The following is a 17,387-nucleotide window of genomic DNA, read 5'->3' as shown; positions in this document are numbered from 1 at the left end:
GGAGCCAGATGACTGTGTTGTGAGTTGTGGATACCTCATTATTGGGGAGCCAATTCTAGACTGCTGCTAAATGCTTTTATATGCTGCAGCTCTCTTCTGACAAGGGTGGGAGGGTGGTGAGGCAGAAAGCCCCACTTATCAAAACCTGGGAGGCAGTGAGAAACTATCTCATGACAGCCTGTAGGGAGAGAGAGGGAGGTGGTTGGGAAGTGGCATATTAGCAGCTCTTTACAATCCTCTGCCTCCCATCCTCTCCTGGGGTGTGTCACCAAGATGCAGGTTAACTACAGCTCAATCCTTTGCCTGTGCATCTTCTAGGCCTAATTGGATATGTGCAGGGTCACCAGGGCACCATGGTGGAGCTTTCCCCCTACAGTGTAAAAGAGGTTGTGTTCTGTTTCTAATCCAATGAAGTTTTTGATGTCTTTGGGACATCTAACAGTAGGTGTCCTGTAGGTAGAGTTGTCATTCTGGAGCACAGGAGAAAGGTGAGGGCTAGACTTGGTTGTCTTGGCAGGGAGGTCGGGACTGGATTAGAGCACCTACAGTGTGCATGAGGAATGAGAAAAGGACTTAGGGTTCTGAAGACTACCAGCAGTTAAATGATAGGCAGAAGTAGAAAAATGTGTCAGGAGATTATTGTGACACAGTAGCCGAGGGAAGAGAGTGTTCGAAGACGGGGATGTCAGCAGTGTCCGATACTCCAGAGAAAGGGTAAAGACTGAGATGTGGCCATTGGGTTTAGTGTTGAGAGTTTTCTTTTTTTTAAAAATACTTTTAAAATTTTAATTGTAAAATACACATAACACAAAATTTACTATCTTAACTGTTTTAAGTGTATAGTTTCCTAAGTGTTAAGTACATCCAGATTGTTGTACAACCATCAACACCATCCATCTCCAAAACTTTTTCATCCTGGAAAACTGAAACTTTAGCCATTAAACAACTCCCTACTGCCCCCTCCCCCTAGCTGCAGGTAATCGCTCTTCTACTTTCTGTCTCTGAATTTGACCGGACCTCACGTAAGTGGAATCATGCAGTATTTGGTTTCTTGTTACTGCCTTATTTCACTTAGCATCAAGCCCTCAAGGTTCATCCATATTATAGTGTGTGTCAGAATTTCCTTTCTTTTTAAGGCAAAATAACATCCCAATGTATGGGTATACCACATTTTCTTTATCCATTCATCTGTCAGTGGACACTTGGGTCACTTCAACCTTTTTGTTCTTGTGAATAATGTTACTAAAAACATAGGTGTACAAGTATCTCTTTGAGTCATTTCTTTTAGTTCTTTTGGAAATATACCCAGAAGTAGAATTGCTGGATCAAATAGTGACTGTACCACTTTACATTCCTACCAACAAGTCACATATATTCAAATTTTTCCACATCCTTACTAATAATAGTTAACCTGGGAGTAGTTTAAAGAGGTGAGTAATTTCAGTGAGGGTGACACTACAGGGCAGAAGGCTGCAAGTACCTGGGAGTTAAACTGGAGCTAGTTAGTGGAGAGAAATCTTTTAAGTAATTTAGCTGCTAAGAGATAAGGAGAAGGGACAGTAAGTAGTTGCATGGAGCTTCAAGTAAGGAAGCGGTTTCAATGTAGGAGAGAAATTGAGCCTTTTTCAACTCCGTTAGAAAGGAAGTAGGAAAGAAGAAACTGAGTGGTGGTGAGTCTCAGAGTGTTGTACTATAAAAATGCTTTTGACATGAAAAATATCAAGAATTAATGGGAATGCGGTTTTTGACCAGGTAACTGCTGGTTGAGTTTCGTAAGAATTTAATGCAGTGTAGAATCTGGCCAGCAGATGGCAGCTTTTAAAAGTGCATTTTTAAGATGGCTTGATAGACTGAAATTTCAAGTGATGCGAAGTGACGGTACTGTAATTTTGGTAACTAATGAATAATTTGCCACGTGCTCATTCCACTCTAAAACAGAAAAAGGGAGTATCATAAATCATTTCAGATGTAGTTGTTTGGGATGATAGGTGTAAAGCATGTGAAACTAAAGCTCACTATGAAATTTCAGTGCTTTTTTTTTTTTGACTACATTTTAACCCATTCAACTATAGGAATATATGTACATGAATAATTGTTTTGGTTTGCCTTTTTTTAAATTAGGAAGAACTGAATGATGCTGTGGGATTTTCTAGAGTCATTCATGCCATTGCTAATTCGGTAAGTGAACCAGACTTTTTGTTTTCAACTATATAGCAGAAAATAGTATTAAGGTGAAGCGCCTAGTTATCATTGCAAATTAATCATTTGGTTACATTTAGAATATTTACCTGGTATGGAGGAAGAAGGTAGAACTTCATAAAGGTAGATTATTGTTATGACACGCTTGGTGTGATACAATAATTTCTGTCACCATTTTTAAAAAAATTTTTATTGTTATTCAGTTACAGTTGTATGCCTTTTCTCCCCATCCCTCCACCCCACCGTAGCCGAACCCACCTTCCTCCTGCACCTCCACCCTCCCCCTTGATTTTGTCCATGTGTCCTTTATAGTAGTTCCTGTAATCCCCTCTCCTCACTGTCCCCTCCCCACTCCCCCCTGCCCATTGTTAGATTGTTCTTAACTTCAATGTCTCTGGTTATATTTTGTTTCCTTTTTTCTTCTGTTGATTATGTTCCAGTTAAAGGTGAGATCATATGGGATTTGTCCCTCACCGCCTGGCTTATTTCACTTAACATAATGCTCTCCAGTTCCATCCATGCTGTTGCAAAGGGTATAAGCTCCTTCTTTCTCTCTACTGCGTAAAATTCCATTGTGTAAATATACCATAGTTTTTTGATCCACTCATTTGCTGATGGGCACTTAGGTTGCTTCCAGTACTTGACTATTGTAAATTGTGCTGCTATGAACATTGGGGTGCATAGGTTCTTTTGGATTGGTGTTTCAGGGTTCTTAGGGTATAATCCCAGCAGCGGAATTGCTGGGTCAAAGGACAGTTCCATTTTTAGTTTTCTGAGGAAATTCCATACTGTTTTCCACAGTGGCCTCATCAGTCTGCATTCCCACCAATAGTGCACTAGGGTTCCCTTTTCTCCACATCCTCTCCAACATTTGTTTGTTGATTTGTTTATGTTGGCCACTCTGACTGGTATGAGATGGTACCTCATTGTGGTTTTAATTTGTATCTCTCTGATGGCTAGTGATGCTGAGCATCTTTTCATATGTCTCTGGGCCCTCTGTATGTCTTCCCTGGAGAAGTGTCTGTTCAAGTCCTTTGTCCATTTTTTAAATTGGGTTTGTCTTCCTGGAGTGGAGTCGTGTGAGTTCTTTATATATTTTGGAGATCAGGCCCTTGTCTGAGGTACCATTGGCAAATGTTTTCCCATACTGTTGGTTCTCTTTTTATTTTAATGCTGTTTTCTTTAGCCATGCAGAAGCTTTTTATTTTGATGAGGTCCCATTTGTTTATTCTTCCTTTGTGTCCCTTGCTTCAGGGGACGGGTCTGTGAGGATGTTGCCGCATGGAATGTCTGAGATTTTCCTGCCTATGTTCTCCTCTAGGACTTTTATGGTGTTATGACTTATATTTAAGTCTTCTATCCACCTTGAATTTATTTTTGTGTATGGTATAAGTTGGTGATCGAGTTTCATTTTTTATGCATGTAGCTGTCCAGATCTCCCAACACCATTTGTTGAAGAGGCAATTTTTGCTCCATTTTATGCTCCTGCCTCCTTTGTCAAATATTAATTGACTGTAAAGACTTGGGTTAATTTCTGGGCTCTCTGTTCTGTTCCATTGGTCTATGTGCCTGTTTTTATGCCAGTACCAGGCTGTTTTGATGACAGTGGCCTTGTAATACAGTTTGATATCAGGTATTGTGATCCCTCCTGCTTTGTTCTTCTTTTTCAAAATTGCTGCAACTATTCGGGGTTGTTTATGGTTCCATATGAATTTCTGAAATGTTTGTTCTATATCTGTAAAATATGTCATGGGTACTTTAATAGGGATTGCATTGAATCTATATATCGCTTTGGGTAGTATGGCCATTTTGATGATGTTAATTCTTCCAGTCCATGAGCATGGTACATGCTTCCATTTGTTTGCGTCTTCCTTAATTTCTTTCTTCAGTGTTGTGTAGTTTTCTGAGTACAGGTCTTTTAGCTCCTTGGTTAGGTTTATTCCTAGGTACTTGATTTTTCTTGTTGCTATATCAAATGGGATTTTTTTCCTGATTTCTGTTTGCTGTTTTGTTGTTGGTATACAGGAATGCCTTTGATATTTCTGAGTATTGACTTTGTATCCAGCTGTTTTGCCAAATTCATTTATTAGGTCGAGTAGTTTTTCAGTGGAGTCTACAGGATTTTCCATGTACACTATCACGTCATCTGCAAACAGTGACAGTTTCATTTCCTCCTTTCCAATTTGGATGCCTTTTATTTCTTTTTCTTGTCTGATTGCTGTGGCTAGGACTTCCAATACTGTGTTGAATAGGAGTGGTGAGAGAGGGCATCCTTGTCTTGTTCCTGATCTTAGTGGGAAAGCTCTAAGTTTTTGTCCATTGAGTATGATGTTGGCTGTAGGTCTCTCATATATGGCCTTTATTATGTTGAGGAATGCTCCCTCTATTCCCACTTTGCTGAGTGTTTTTATCAGAAATCGGTGCTGTATCTTATCAAATGCTTTTTCCGCATCTATTGATATGATCATGTGATTTTTGTCTTTGCAGTTATTGATGTGATGTATTATGTTTATTGATTTGCGAATATTGTACCATCCTTGCATCCCTGGGATGAATCCCACTTGGTCATGGTGTATGATCTTTTTAATGTATTGCTGGATGCGGTTTGCCAATATTTTGTTGAGAATTTTTGCGTCTATGTTCATCAGCGGTATTGGCCTGAAGTTTTCTTTCTTCATTGTGTGTTTATCTGGTTTTAGGATTAGGATGATGCTGGCTTCATAAAAAGAGTTTGGGGATCTTCCATCATTTTGGATTTTTTCGAATAGTCTGTGAAGGATAAGGGTTAGCTCTTCCTTAAATGCTTTGTAGAATTCTCCTGTAAAACCATCTGGTCCACGGCTTTTTTGTGTTGGGAGTTTTTTGATGACTACTTCAATTTTGTCTGCTGTTATTGGTCTGTTCGGGTTTTCTGCTTCTTCTTCATTCAGTTTTGGAAGATTATATTTTTCTAGAAATGTGTCCATTTCACCTAGGTTTTCAAATATCTTGGCATACAGTTCTTCGTAGTAATTTCTTACAATCCTTTGTATTTCTGTGGTATCAGTTGTAATCTCTCTTCTTTCATTTCTAATTGTGTTTATTTGGATCCTCTCTCTTTTTTTCTTGATGAGCCTACTTAAAGGCTTGTTGATTTTGTCACCTTCTTTTTTTTTTATTCAAGTGATTTTTTTCAGAAAACTTTTCCTGTAAAATGCATAGGATTATTATACTATGAAGTCCTTATTCAACTACATGAAACTAGTATTTATTATTTTCAAAACCAATGAAAAGTAGGATAAGAAAGTAAGGAATATGAGTAGTGACAATCTGGTGTTTGACAGTGTTTTTTTCCTTAATTAGAAGTATCTACAGGCCCTGTCTAGAGGTGTGGCTCAGTGAATTGAGTGCCGGCCTGCAAACTGAAAGGTCTCTGGTTCAATTCCCAGTCAGGGCACATGCCTGGGTTGCAGGCCAGGTCCCCAGTTGGGGGAATGTGAGAGGCAACAGATATCTCTCACACATCGATGTTTCTCTCCCTCTGTCTCTCCCTCCCTTCCCCTCTCTAAAATTAAATAAATAAAATCTTAAAAAAAAAAAGAAGAATCTAGAGGATAAAGGTAGTTGCCTGTGTTGAATTCTTCTGCATAACTGTAGTAGAATTTTATATCTGGTAGCCTTATTAATATTTGGTGTTTAAAAAATGTGTTTACCACTGTGTAAATGTGCTAGAGGGTTCTGTGATATATAATGGTAGACATTTTTTCTTGTGTTCTAAGTCCTGTTGGGAAAGAGGCAGCCAGGTCTTGGGTAGATAAATTGGATCATGGTGCTGGTGGTTTTGGGAATTACACATCCAAGTCAGGTTACTTGCTTGGATGCTAGATTGCATTTCTTTCCTTGAGTTGGCCTTGGGAGAAGGAATCGTTTTCCTGGAGAAGGTCTTTTTTTTGTCCTTTAGATGCTGAGCTTTGCATCAGGGAAGCTTTAAGGCTGTAGAGACCCTCTGAGAGTTCTGTGGCTTTCTCACCACCAGGTGTAGACTTGTCAAAACAGGTGGCATACCACTGTCTTCAACTGGGGATAAACAGAAGTTAGTGAGCCTTGTAAAAGGAGAGGGCTGGCTCACCAGGAGCTCCTTCTCTGAAGTAAGCAAGATAATTGGAATGGAATAGTGAGTTGGATGAGCCTGGAGAGAAACAAAAATGTGAGTCTCTTCACAAGTGGCTAAGATCACAGGTATCTAGAAAAGCAGAGTCTCTGGTCATGTTTGCCTCCATTATACACAGTTAGCCAAAGACTTCAGAGAAATAGTTGGCTTGACTGAGGTGAACCCTAAAATACAGAGATGTGGGATGTCATTTGGCTTTGAGCTGTCTTGTAGCTATCATGATAGTTTAGTTAGCTGGGACATTTGCTTACCTTGTACAAATTCAGATACTTTAACTTGCTGTGCTTGTTTTCCTCGTTTTTGTCTTCTACAGAATAATTCATAGTATGTTCCTGACCTTTTGTAGTTTACATCATAAACCATATTATGAAAAACCCTATTTATTAGTGATGCAGATGTTTAAAATTTAAAAGTCACATACCTTAAAAATGCTAACATTTTAAGTTAAGCTTTATAAAGCTTGTGAACAGTAGTTACTTTAAATATTTATGTCACACCAAATTCTTTTCCTGCTGCTCTTAGTAGTAAATCTGTGTTTTTTTATAGTTTTAAAAACTTTGTATTTTTACTAATTTTTTACTCACAGCCAAGTTGCAAAAATAGTAGTTTTCCTGTAGTTCTTACCTAGCTACCCCCAATGTCAACAACTTATACAATCACACAGTTATCAGAACCAGGAAAGTAACATTGGCATAATGTTGTGAACTGAACTGTAGATTTTATTTGAATTTCACCAGTTTTTCCACTAAGTACCTTTTCTGTTCACAATTTTATCTAGGACCCCATGTTACATTTACTTATTATTTCTTCTTAGTCTTCTGCAGTCTGTAACAGTCTTTCTTTGTCTTTTATAAGCTTGGTATTTTAAAACGGTATTGACTGCATTTTGTCAAATGTCCCTCAGTTTGGATTTGTCTGATCTTTTCTTGTGATTGGACTGAGGAAATACAGTTTATGCAAGAATACCACAGAAATGATGGTTCATAATGTTGACCTTGATCACTTGTGTAGGGTGCTGTCTGCTAGGTGAGTAGTACACTGTGAAGTTACTACTTTTGCCTTTATGGTTAATAAACATCTTGGTGTAAATACTTAAGACTATGAAAATCTCTTTTTTCTGGAACTTTTGTCCACTAGTACAGCATCTATCAGTGGATCTTAGCTGCAGCCATTATTACTCTGATGTTGTAATGGCGAGTTTGTATTTCCCTCTTTCTGCACTTGTTCTTGGAATTCTTTTATAAGGAAGAGCTCTCCTCCCCTGTTTTTTTTAATCATTTAAAAAGTGTTTATGAGTATGGACTCAGGGAAATACATTTATCCTACAGATTATAATGTATTTTTATTGTTTATTTTGTTGCTCTACTTGTACCCCCTTTGACTATGAGAGTTTTGTCAGGTTGGCTCCTGTGTCCTTTGAAGAACCCCTATCATTTTTTGAGCATTTAATTACTTTCTGGTATCACAAGATGTTCTAGACTCATCTTGTATTTTCCCTGGCTCAGCTCTGAATTTGGCGACTTCTCCAAGGAGCCTTGGTTCCTTTTATCGGAGAATGGTGTTTAGAAACCAGGACTTATCACTAGGTTACTACAGTGGTTTTACTACTTCTAGGACCCCTCACTGGGTAGAGCTGAGAATGGTACATGTATCTGCCTGTTGTACATATAAGACCGTGCCTTTGTGCTGATACCTCAGATTCCAACTCGACACTACAGCGTTTATTTTTAACCTACGCTTCTTTTCTTATTTGTCAACAGTGGGAAATCCAGTACTTATTTGCATTATATATGTTTGTTTAAATCTGGTATGCACATAAAGTGTTTCCGAATTACTACCATACCTTGTGAGAAGTGTGTTCACTGACTGGGCTACAGCACTCATGTGGAGGTCTTTTTGTCTTTAGCTTGACAACGTGTAGTCATGATACTGTTTTCGTACCAGCTTTTTTCATTGTGCTTATGGTATCCATTTATAATATGGGTAGGTTCTATTAGTGTCTGAATTCCATTTTGGGTTTCCTCCACATCTTTTCTATGGTATCAATCAGTACTTGATCTTTTAGCATTGAGTAGGTATTCAGAATGAACACAAACACTGAGCCAAAAGGACAGCTTGTGTGTTAGATTTGGGAAATTTTATATAAAATTACTTACTTCAAAGGATTACGTTTAGCCCTATGAGTAAAGGACTGTCACTTTGAAGGTCCATTGGGTCATAGTAAAAAGCTCCACTGCAGATGCTTTATGTTAGAAATGGTGCCACCTGGCTAGCTGAATCGAAGTTGATGTTTCATTTTGGTAGTTTAATTTTTTTATCAAAATGGAGTAAATTTATTGCACACATATTGTACTTCAGTTGATTGAAAAGCAATGATTTTATTGGAAATGGTATTTAAGAACATGCCCCATGACTTTTGACATAGATAATGAAGGAAATGAAAATCCATTCTGTTTAGTATAAAGTTATTTTTATCTTTTAGCATTGTTATGAATGCAGCCCTAAATTGGATATTTGGATTTGTTCACAAATTATTCAATAGTGCTGGGAGCTTGGCATTTTTAGATTTTACCTTTTAAACTTGAGTTCTTCCATCAAAATTTACTATTCCTGATTCTTGTCAGTGGAAAGATTAAAAATCAAAGAAAAAGATCAATTAAATCAAAATCATGTGGAGCTTTTATTTTGCATTCTGTATTTAATACGCCAAAAATTGAAAAAGAATGAAGCCAACCCTAATTTGCTTCTTTGCATATATTTATAATATTTTTTAATGTGGTAAAGTAAGTTTAGTAGAAAATCCTCATGGATTTTCACTCTCAAACCCCACTAATACAATTTGGTACCTGACAGTCTTTTTCCTAACTTTGACTTTCTTTAGGGAAAGCTTGTTATTGGACACAATATGCTCTTGGATGTTATGCACACAGTTCATCAGTTCTGCTGCCCCCTCCCTGAGGTAAGTCACTTGTCAGCCTGTGTTGAAAATTCAAGGTTCTTTATTACTGAGGAAGCATTTTCTACTTGAGTGTTGTTTCCTTGTATGCAGCATGTTCCCAGAGAGAGAATCTCATGCACTTGGTTATACACTTTTGAAGGGATGTACATATGGGCCATTTTAAGGGATCTTCAGTTATCTGCCATTATCAGAGCAAGGCTAAACATTTGTTTCATCTTAATGTCATTGATTTGCTCCGTTAGTTCTGGTAGGGGTTCCTCAGCCACAGGTGCGGTTGTCTAGTTTGCTACTATGAACATTAGACATAGCAAGGCCATTGAAGGCAAGTGGTGCTGTATGTAGGTCAGCTGAACTGGATCAGCTCCTGCAAAGTTCTGGATTACCTCTTGCTAGGCTGCTTCCCTTAGATTCTTTGTTGACCTGGGTGTATTTTCACTCTTGGAGCCAAGTTGTCTCCTTGCATGAAACCATGAGCTTCTTGGGCTCAACAGGGAAAGAGCTTCTCTTCTGTCTCTTCCTCTCTGTTCCCTGACTGAACATGGCCTCACCTCACTTGTCTTCCTATTTCCTTTATTTTCTCTCCGTGTTTTTTTCTGTTTATGGTCTCACTCACTTTCATGACTTCAGCTAAAGACACTAGCATTAGTTTCAGACCTGGGCACACAGTTCATGCTGGACTGCAAGTGTCTCCACCTGAAGAGCCTTCAAATTAAGTAGTATTTAAAATTGACATGTTACAAAGGATATCTGTAACTTACACTACCTTTCTTTCCTCATTATTGCCTCTAAACCTTTTTCTTCTACTGATTCCTTTACCATAAATGATACCCATCACCAAGACTATTTTTTACGTAGGTTTTGACTCTTCCTCCTTCCTCCAGATCTGGTCAGTTACAAAATCCTGACAATTTTGTCTCCATGCTGTCTGTTACATTTAGCTTCTTTTTGTGTCAGTTGCAGGTGAGCTGTTTTTCATCTGTAGTTTAGCAAACTTCAGGCAGGATTCCCTGTCTCACTTTAACCGTCAGCCCATCCTTTAAAATCATAGGTGGGCAAACTTTTTCTATAAGGGCCAAATGTTAAAATAAATATTTTGGGTTTTCTGGCTGTGCTGCCTCTGTTATAACTCTCAACCACTACTGCTATGTGGCCTGAAAACTGCCATAGAATGCAGAAGGAAAAGAGGTGTGGCTTTGTTCTAATGAAACTTTATTTAAAAAATAGTTGATAGGCCAGATTGGGCTTGTAGTTCATAGTTTTCCAACCCCTGCTTTAAATTGCCACTAGATTAATCTTTTATTCCTTCTGGATTGAAAGATACCTGCTTTGGAGTTTAGTCTCATTCATACATATGCAAAGCCTCAGTTACTTTCCATTCCTCAGGGAACATTGTCCCATCAGCATCTTGATTATTATCCTTTGGAAAAGTCCAACACAGCCCAACCGTGAATACAGCAGCTCTGTTGCTCCCCTTGTCCTTTTTCTGCAACCTTAAGGTTGTCACTGCTTTTTATGACAACTGTATCATCCTCTGGGATTCAAAGGTTTCATACTTGTAGGTCTCAAGACAAACATGATTGGTGTGAATTTGCTTTGTATAAATCTAAAGATCTAATGTTTAGCAGCCCTGGCTGGTGTGGCTTAGTGGATTGAGTGCCGGCCTGCTAACCAACGGGTTGCCATTTCGATTCCCAGTCAGGGCACATGCCTGGATTGTGGGCCTGGTCCCCAGTAGGGAGTGCACGAGAGGCAACCACACATTGGTGTTTCTCTTGCTCTCTTTCTCCCTCCCTTCCTGTCTGTCTAAAAACAAATAAAGTCTTTAAAAAAACAAGATCTAATGTTTATCTCAGATTAACTACTTCTTATTGGCTGAACATGCCAAAATAGCTTTTCCCATGACTCTTGGATCTTTACAGCAATGAAGTTATCAGTAAGGAAAGAGAGAAGTGTGTTTCTAGGTGTTCTGGGCACCAAGCAGAGTTTGGCACATAAGAGGCATTGAATATTGATTTAACAAATGACTATCTTCCTACTGTGACAGTTTTAGAATCTTCTGATGTATGACTGTTCACACCACTGACCCTGTTCAAAATTCTGAACTAATCCTACATCTACAGAGTTGATTTTGCATACATTTAACTTGGCACGTCAAGTTTTCTATGATCTGGCCCAACCTTCTCGTGTAGTGTGGCCGCTTGTTACTCTCTTTATTCCCAGTCAGACTGGCTTATTTGTGCCCTGGGAAGTGCTTTGCGTTTTTGTATGTCTGTGGTTTTGGAATATAATTTCTTCCAACTTGAATTTTCTCAGGCCTTTGTAAATGCTTGCTGTGTACAACTTTACCTATTTTACTAATGTCCAGTTTGTGCCTCCTCCAGGCAGTTTTCCCTGCCTGCTGCCTTGCCCAAGAGGTGGTCTTTTCTTTTTCTGATCTCCCACACAACTGTGTACCTGTTACGGTGCATGAATTTTGTCTTTACAGCTTACCCCCCTTCTCCTTCTAGTGATTAGCCCCTTGGATAAGGAACATAATCTTGTTATTGTCTGTTTAAATGCCGAATATAGCACTTCGTAGGTAAACACTTAATGATGTTACCTTGAATAAAACTAGTTTTGAATCACATTCTAGTAGAAATAGCACTTGGTTTGTTGCAGAGTAGGAGGTGGATTAGGATAAGTGGTTTTAGCCCTTGCTTTATTACTGAGTAATAAACCTGCATAAATTACTTAACTTCTTTGTGTTCTATCATTGTCAGAGGGAGAAAATGGTTTTCTTTCATCTAATTTTGGAAGCAATGATGTAAATGAGAAAACCTATGTAAAATGGTATAACTTTTTACAAAGTCTGATGCCAGAATATGCATTTAAAAGTATACTAAAGAATCCCTATTTTGGAGCTACTTTGTAAGGGAGAGTCTCTTCTTAAGAATCTTCATGGTACTTCCACATGACCTGTTTTTTAGAAGGCACTGGTCTAGAACTCTGCTGCTGCTGGCCCTGAAGTAGCCATAAGTCTAATTTTTTCTTGCTTGTGAAGCTTTGTTGTAGTATTGAGAGATTACAAACAGTCCTTACTGAATTTTTGTTTGAATTAGCAGTGAAACAACTTGTTCATGTATTGTTCATTAATTTAATGATAGACATTGAAAAGCTGATAAATTTTGCAAAGCAGCTAAATACAGTCTGTATTTACAGGCTTGAAGAGCTAACTGGAAATGGCAGTTTTTTATGAAGCATGAATAACGCTGAAGAGAAGTGTAGTTACAAAGGGTCAGGAATATGACTATTAGTCTAATGTGGCAATTATGTATGTAAATGAGTTCATTCAAGTTAGAGCAATTTCATTTCAGCTTTAGACTTCCTGATCAAAGTAAATTTGGGAAATGAATTGTCTAATTTAGGTGCCTGCTATTAGTGCCACTTTAGCAATTTTCTAAATAGTCAAAACAGGAATCGTGTGTATATTGGAAAGTGTGTTTTTTAGTGGTCGTTTTAACTAACAACATTTCGAAGATGTTCCCAATAAAAGTACGATCTAGTTTACAGTATCCATTTCCTGTATGAACCATTTATTTAAATAATTTTCCTAGTCCCACTATAGTGATGAATTTGTGTAATGGAGCTATTACTGAAAGTTTTCTACATACAATAAAAACCTTTTTTCCCCTCCTATTTCAGTCATAAAGTACTTATGTTTGTCTGTTTTGGTTATGCAGAGGTTTTATATCAGGTCATGTGATTTCCAATCAGTGAGGAAATTGTGAAGGTTTTAAAAAAGGTACTAACTAGAAACAAGTCTGGCAGTTAGCTTTAAAGGGCCTGTGTGAGGTATAATAGTTTGAGAAGACACCTATGGAGCTAGAAATATTTATGTACGTTTTTAGTACTGTGAGTGTCTTAGTAAAATTGTCACAAGTTATTCTCTTGATTTTTAGGACTTAAATGAATTTAAGGAGATGACAACATGTGTTTTTCCCAGGTAAGCTTCATTTCGGGTTTGTCTTTCATTTAAAATAGTCATTATGGCATACATAATCCAAATAGGTATAAGGTAATTTATTGAAGCCATTATTAGATCATGATTACAATCCAGTTCATTTAAGTTGGGAAATGATTTAGTAGCTTCAAGTTTGTGATGGTTTGCTTTTGTAATTGGTAATTGGTTTCGTTACTCATTAACATCAGAATTTGAACTGAGAGTGAAAATAGCAACTCCTTTTTTCTCATCCCACATCTTAATTTCTAAAGAACTAATGAAGTTTTCTTGAGTTGGCTCTTGTCTTTCCTTTATGTTGGATGTACCATGTCATAGTGAAGTGGGAAGTTGAGAGTATTCAGCTGAAAATTGAAAAAATATGTGGTTGAATATTGTTGAAATGTCCAGTTGAGAGTATTCTGTAATCACTCCAGATCTGTCTAGCTAGAGGTTTTTTCCTCAATGTTGTCAGTACCTGTACCCATTAATGTTTTCCACAGTTAATACTGCATGTTAGTTCTGATATGTCACATGCCACATGACTAATAGATCACACATCAGCCATGTGGAGCTTACCGAGCAAGCCTTTGCATTTGAGGGCCTGTTTGAAGAGGGACAGGCATGGCAGTGGAGCATTTGACCTGATAGCCAGGATATGTTTGTCCTGTTATCTAGTTTTTACATTTATGTGCAAAGAAACAGTTTTCACATTAGTGTCTCTCTTTTAGTATTCCAATCTAAAACACAGTGGTAAGAAATCCTATCAAATGTAGATTTTGACCCTCCAGGAGTTTATAGTGTACAAACCTGGGTAGTGGTGGTAGATGGTAATGGCTTGGCAGTGTTAGACCTGCAGCAAAAGACACGTGAGGATGTTTGGCTTCCCCTTGAGATTGCTGCAGCCCACATCGTTGTAGGGTACAAGCAGATCCCAAACTTATGCTCTGCGTAGGGCACTCTCCCACAGCCTCTTGATGAAGTTGCTGGTTGAGGGGACCAAGTTCCCAGTCTAACCAGGGATGCTAGTGCCAGGCTTACAATGGCTAATGTGTTTCATTCTCCTGTCCACTTTTAAGACAATAGGCAATTCATTTGAGTAAAATATATTTCGAACATGGATATACATTTTGTTTACCTTATTAAAAATTCTTTTGTTTTTAGACTCTTGGATACTAAATTGATGGCCAGCACACAACCTTTTAAGGTATTTTAAAAATTTGAACTATTAATACTAAGCTATATTTGAAATTTTCAGAATTGCTACGAAAAGCTTTGGAATTCTGGTCTGTTTAAATGTAATTTTCAAACCCATCCAAAAAAAGAAAAAAGAGAAGAACAAGAAAGAAAAAAAAGGAAATTGGAAAAAGACTAGAAATATGTAAATCGAAATGTGAATAGTGGTTGTCTTTGGATGGTAGAATTATTTCTTTTTCCCTTCATTCTTTCTAAATGTAAGTTTTAACATTAAAATATATAATGTATTTTTGAATAGGTTATGCATGCACATATTTCTTTTTTTTTTCTTCTTTGTATATTTTTCAATCAAGAAAATTCAGGTAAAGGTATAGTCATATGCTACTTTGTGAAGTGACTTTATATATACAGCTGAGTGAAATGAATGTCACCACAGTATAAGAACAAGTACAGCTTTTTGGCCCAAGGTCTGTAGACATTTAGCACATTTGTACAAATCTTCTTTCATATGGCTAAACCCTCTACATGGTGAAAATTAAACTTGCTGCTTCTCTTTCACGTTGACCAAATGATGACTCCTGTGTTTCCTTAAAGAACACAAGGGGGCAGTATCTCTTTAACATATATTGCACTGAGATGATGAAGGCTTGTAATTCTCTGCTTACTGGTTTGCAGGATATCATTAACAACACATCCCTTGCGGAATTGGAAAAGCGATTAAAAGAGACACCTTTCAACCCTCCTAAAGTTGGTAAGAATACAAAATATAAAATGAAAGTCTCAAACTCTTTGTGATAATTAGGTTTCGATGTATTTTACAGAAGAAAAGTGAAACTGGTCTACAAACTACATTGCACATTTATAGATTTTGGCTAAATTAACTTGCTTATGCCCTGTGTTGAATTTATGTTTTCTGAATAAAAGTGGTCTTCTAATCTTACATTTATTTTATGTGCATAGAATTGGGTAGCCTGTTCATTGAGAAGTTTAGCAATTAAACCTTCAGGGCTTTTATTTCCTAATTCTTAGTATTCTCCCAAAACTTGATATGTTCTTTCTATGGTGTGTTGTTTAAGCAGAGACAAAGAGTTGGTGATTAATTGCCAGGGCTAGAATGAAAATAGACTTTTGTCTCAGAAAAGCCCAAGGGTTACAGATGAGAAAGGAGAGTCCTCTCCACCCCTTCCTCTTTCAGAGGTGGCTTTGGAGTGGAATAGCAGCAGTGAGGGAATCTAGAAGAAGAGAGGAGGAATGTTTCTTGGCATGGAGATGTGTTTTGCTATGTCTGGCCATGGCAGCTACCCAGGTATTTGGTGAACCATCCAGGTGTTATTTCCTTGGTTCCTGTTTGCCTAACTGTGCTACTGATACTTCAATTAGCCTTCCATTGGCTGTATGTAGCCTGCAGAATTCTGAAGACATTGGTAATAGGACTAAGGGTTTAGATATATACAATGTAGGTACTGAAGTAGTCAATATTATAGTTACTTACTTCCCTTTCTGGGTAATAGTCCAAAAAAAGGACACAAAAGGGGTAGGTTGGGGGAAGAAAACCTGACGTTTTCTATAACAATATAATGGAATTAATTGATTTTTGAAATATGTGTTTCAACTGGTGGTAGAGGCGATTACTTAGTTGGCTGTCATGTTAAGATTTTGTTTTTTAAGCTTAAAGTCTTAATATTTAATACTTATGGAGGTTAAATAATTCTTGCTACATCATTGTATTGATGTAAAAACAGTTACAGCCTTTTCATTGATAATTTCCCTTCACACTTTTGCAACACTTTCTTTTGCAACCTTTTTTCTTTTCTTTTATTATGAACCCCAGATCTTTAAAAAGATTTTATTTATTTTTAGACAGAGGGGAAGGGAGGGAAAAAGGAAGGGCAAGAAACATCACTGCAAGAGAGAAACATTGGTTGGTTGCCTCTTGTATGCTCTCCAACTGGGGAACTGAACCTACAACCTAGGCATGTGCTACAACCCAACCAAGATTTGAACTGTGACCTTTTACTGTGTGAGATGATGCCCAACCATTTGGGCCACACTGGCCAGGGCCGTTGCAACCTTTTTGATACTTGTTTCCTAAATGGTTCTAGTAAATAATTATGAGTTATAGTTTTATCATACTATTTCCATACTATTTCCACCCAGTCCCCCAACACTCCATATAATAATGTTCTGGTATCTGGTAGAAAGTTTACTTAAAAGCAAGTAGGTCACTCTTCTCAGATGTTACCAGATGGGTGGAGTGTTGGGGTACTGGGTGAAAAAGGTGAAGGGATTAAGAAGTACAAATTGGTAGTTACAAAATAGTCCCAGGGATGTAAAGCATAGCAGGGGGCAGAGGTTGGTGGTCAGTGGTCATAGCCAGTCCTTGCAGCTAAAGGCCTGGGTAAATTCCTCCCATTGACCTGCCAACAGCAGTCAAGGCTCAACTGCAAGAGGAGAGTGTACTCAGTCCACACAAAGGGTGCACCTTGAGTACCCAGCTTGGGTGATAGCTGAGGCTGTGCCACCGGACCCTATAGTACACCTACTACATTAGGCCACGCTGTCAAGACAAGGAGTCACAGCAGCTCTACCCTAATACAAAGAAACAAACACAGGGAGGCTGCCAAAATGAGGGAGATAAAGAAAAATGGCCCAGATGAAAGAACAGATCAAAACTTCAGAAAAAGAAGTAGACAAAATGAAGGTAAGCAGTCTGTAAGATACAGAGTTCAAAACACTGGTCATAAGCATGCTCAAAGAACTTAGTGAGGACCTCAACAACATAAAAAAGATCTTGTCATAAATGAAGGATACACTAATTGAAACGAAGAACAATTTACAGGGAAACAACAGTAGAATAGATGAAGCCAAGTCAAATCAATGATTTGGAACATAAGGAACTAAAAAAC

General features: G+C 37.9%; 1 protein-coding gene across 2 annotated transcripts in view; it reads left to right on the top strand.

Annotated features, from left to right (window-relative positions):
* PARN (poly(A)-specific ribonuclease) overlaps positions 1 to 17,387 on the top strand; it is a 169,268-nt gene that overhangs the window by 21,253 nt on the left and 130,628 nt on the right. For both annotated transcript variants that reach the window (XM_024571510.3, XM_024571511.3), the window contains exons 12-16: positions 2,122 to 2,178; positions 9,231 to 9,308; positions 13,247 to 13,290; positions 14,449 to 14,491; positions 15,157 to 15,232. In XM_024571510.3, the coding sequence (XP_024427278.1) occupies positions 2,122 to 2,178; positions 9,231 to 9,308; positions 13,247 to 13,290; positions 14,449 to 14,491; positions 15,157 to 15,232 (298 nt within the window). The remainder of the gene's footprint in view (positions 1 to 2,121; positions 2,179 to 9,230; positions 9,309 to 13,246; positions 13,291 to 14,448; positions 14,492 to 15,156; positions 15,233 to 17,387) is intronic.

Source organism: Desmodus rotundus, chromosome 1 (assembly GCF_022682495.2).
Source record: "Desmodus rotundus isolate HL8 chromosome 1, HLdesRot8A.1, whole genome shotgun sequence".
In the NCBI taxonomy this organism is placed as follows: Eukaryota; Metazoa; Chordata; class Mammalia; order Chiroptera; family Phyllostomidae; genus Desmodus; species Desmodus rotundus.
The sequence above is the reverse complement of the archived record's forward strand: the minus strand, read 5'-3'. Positions and strand labels throughout refer to the sequence as shown.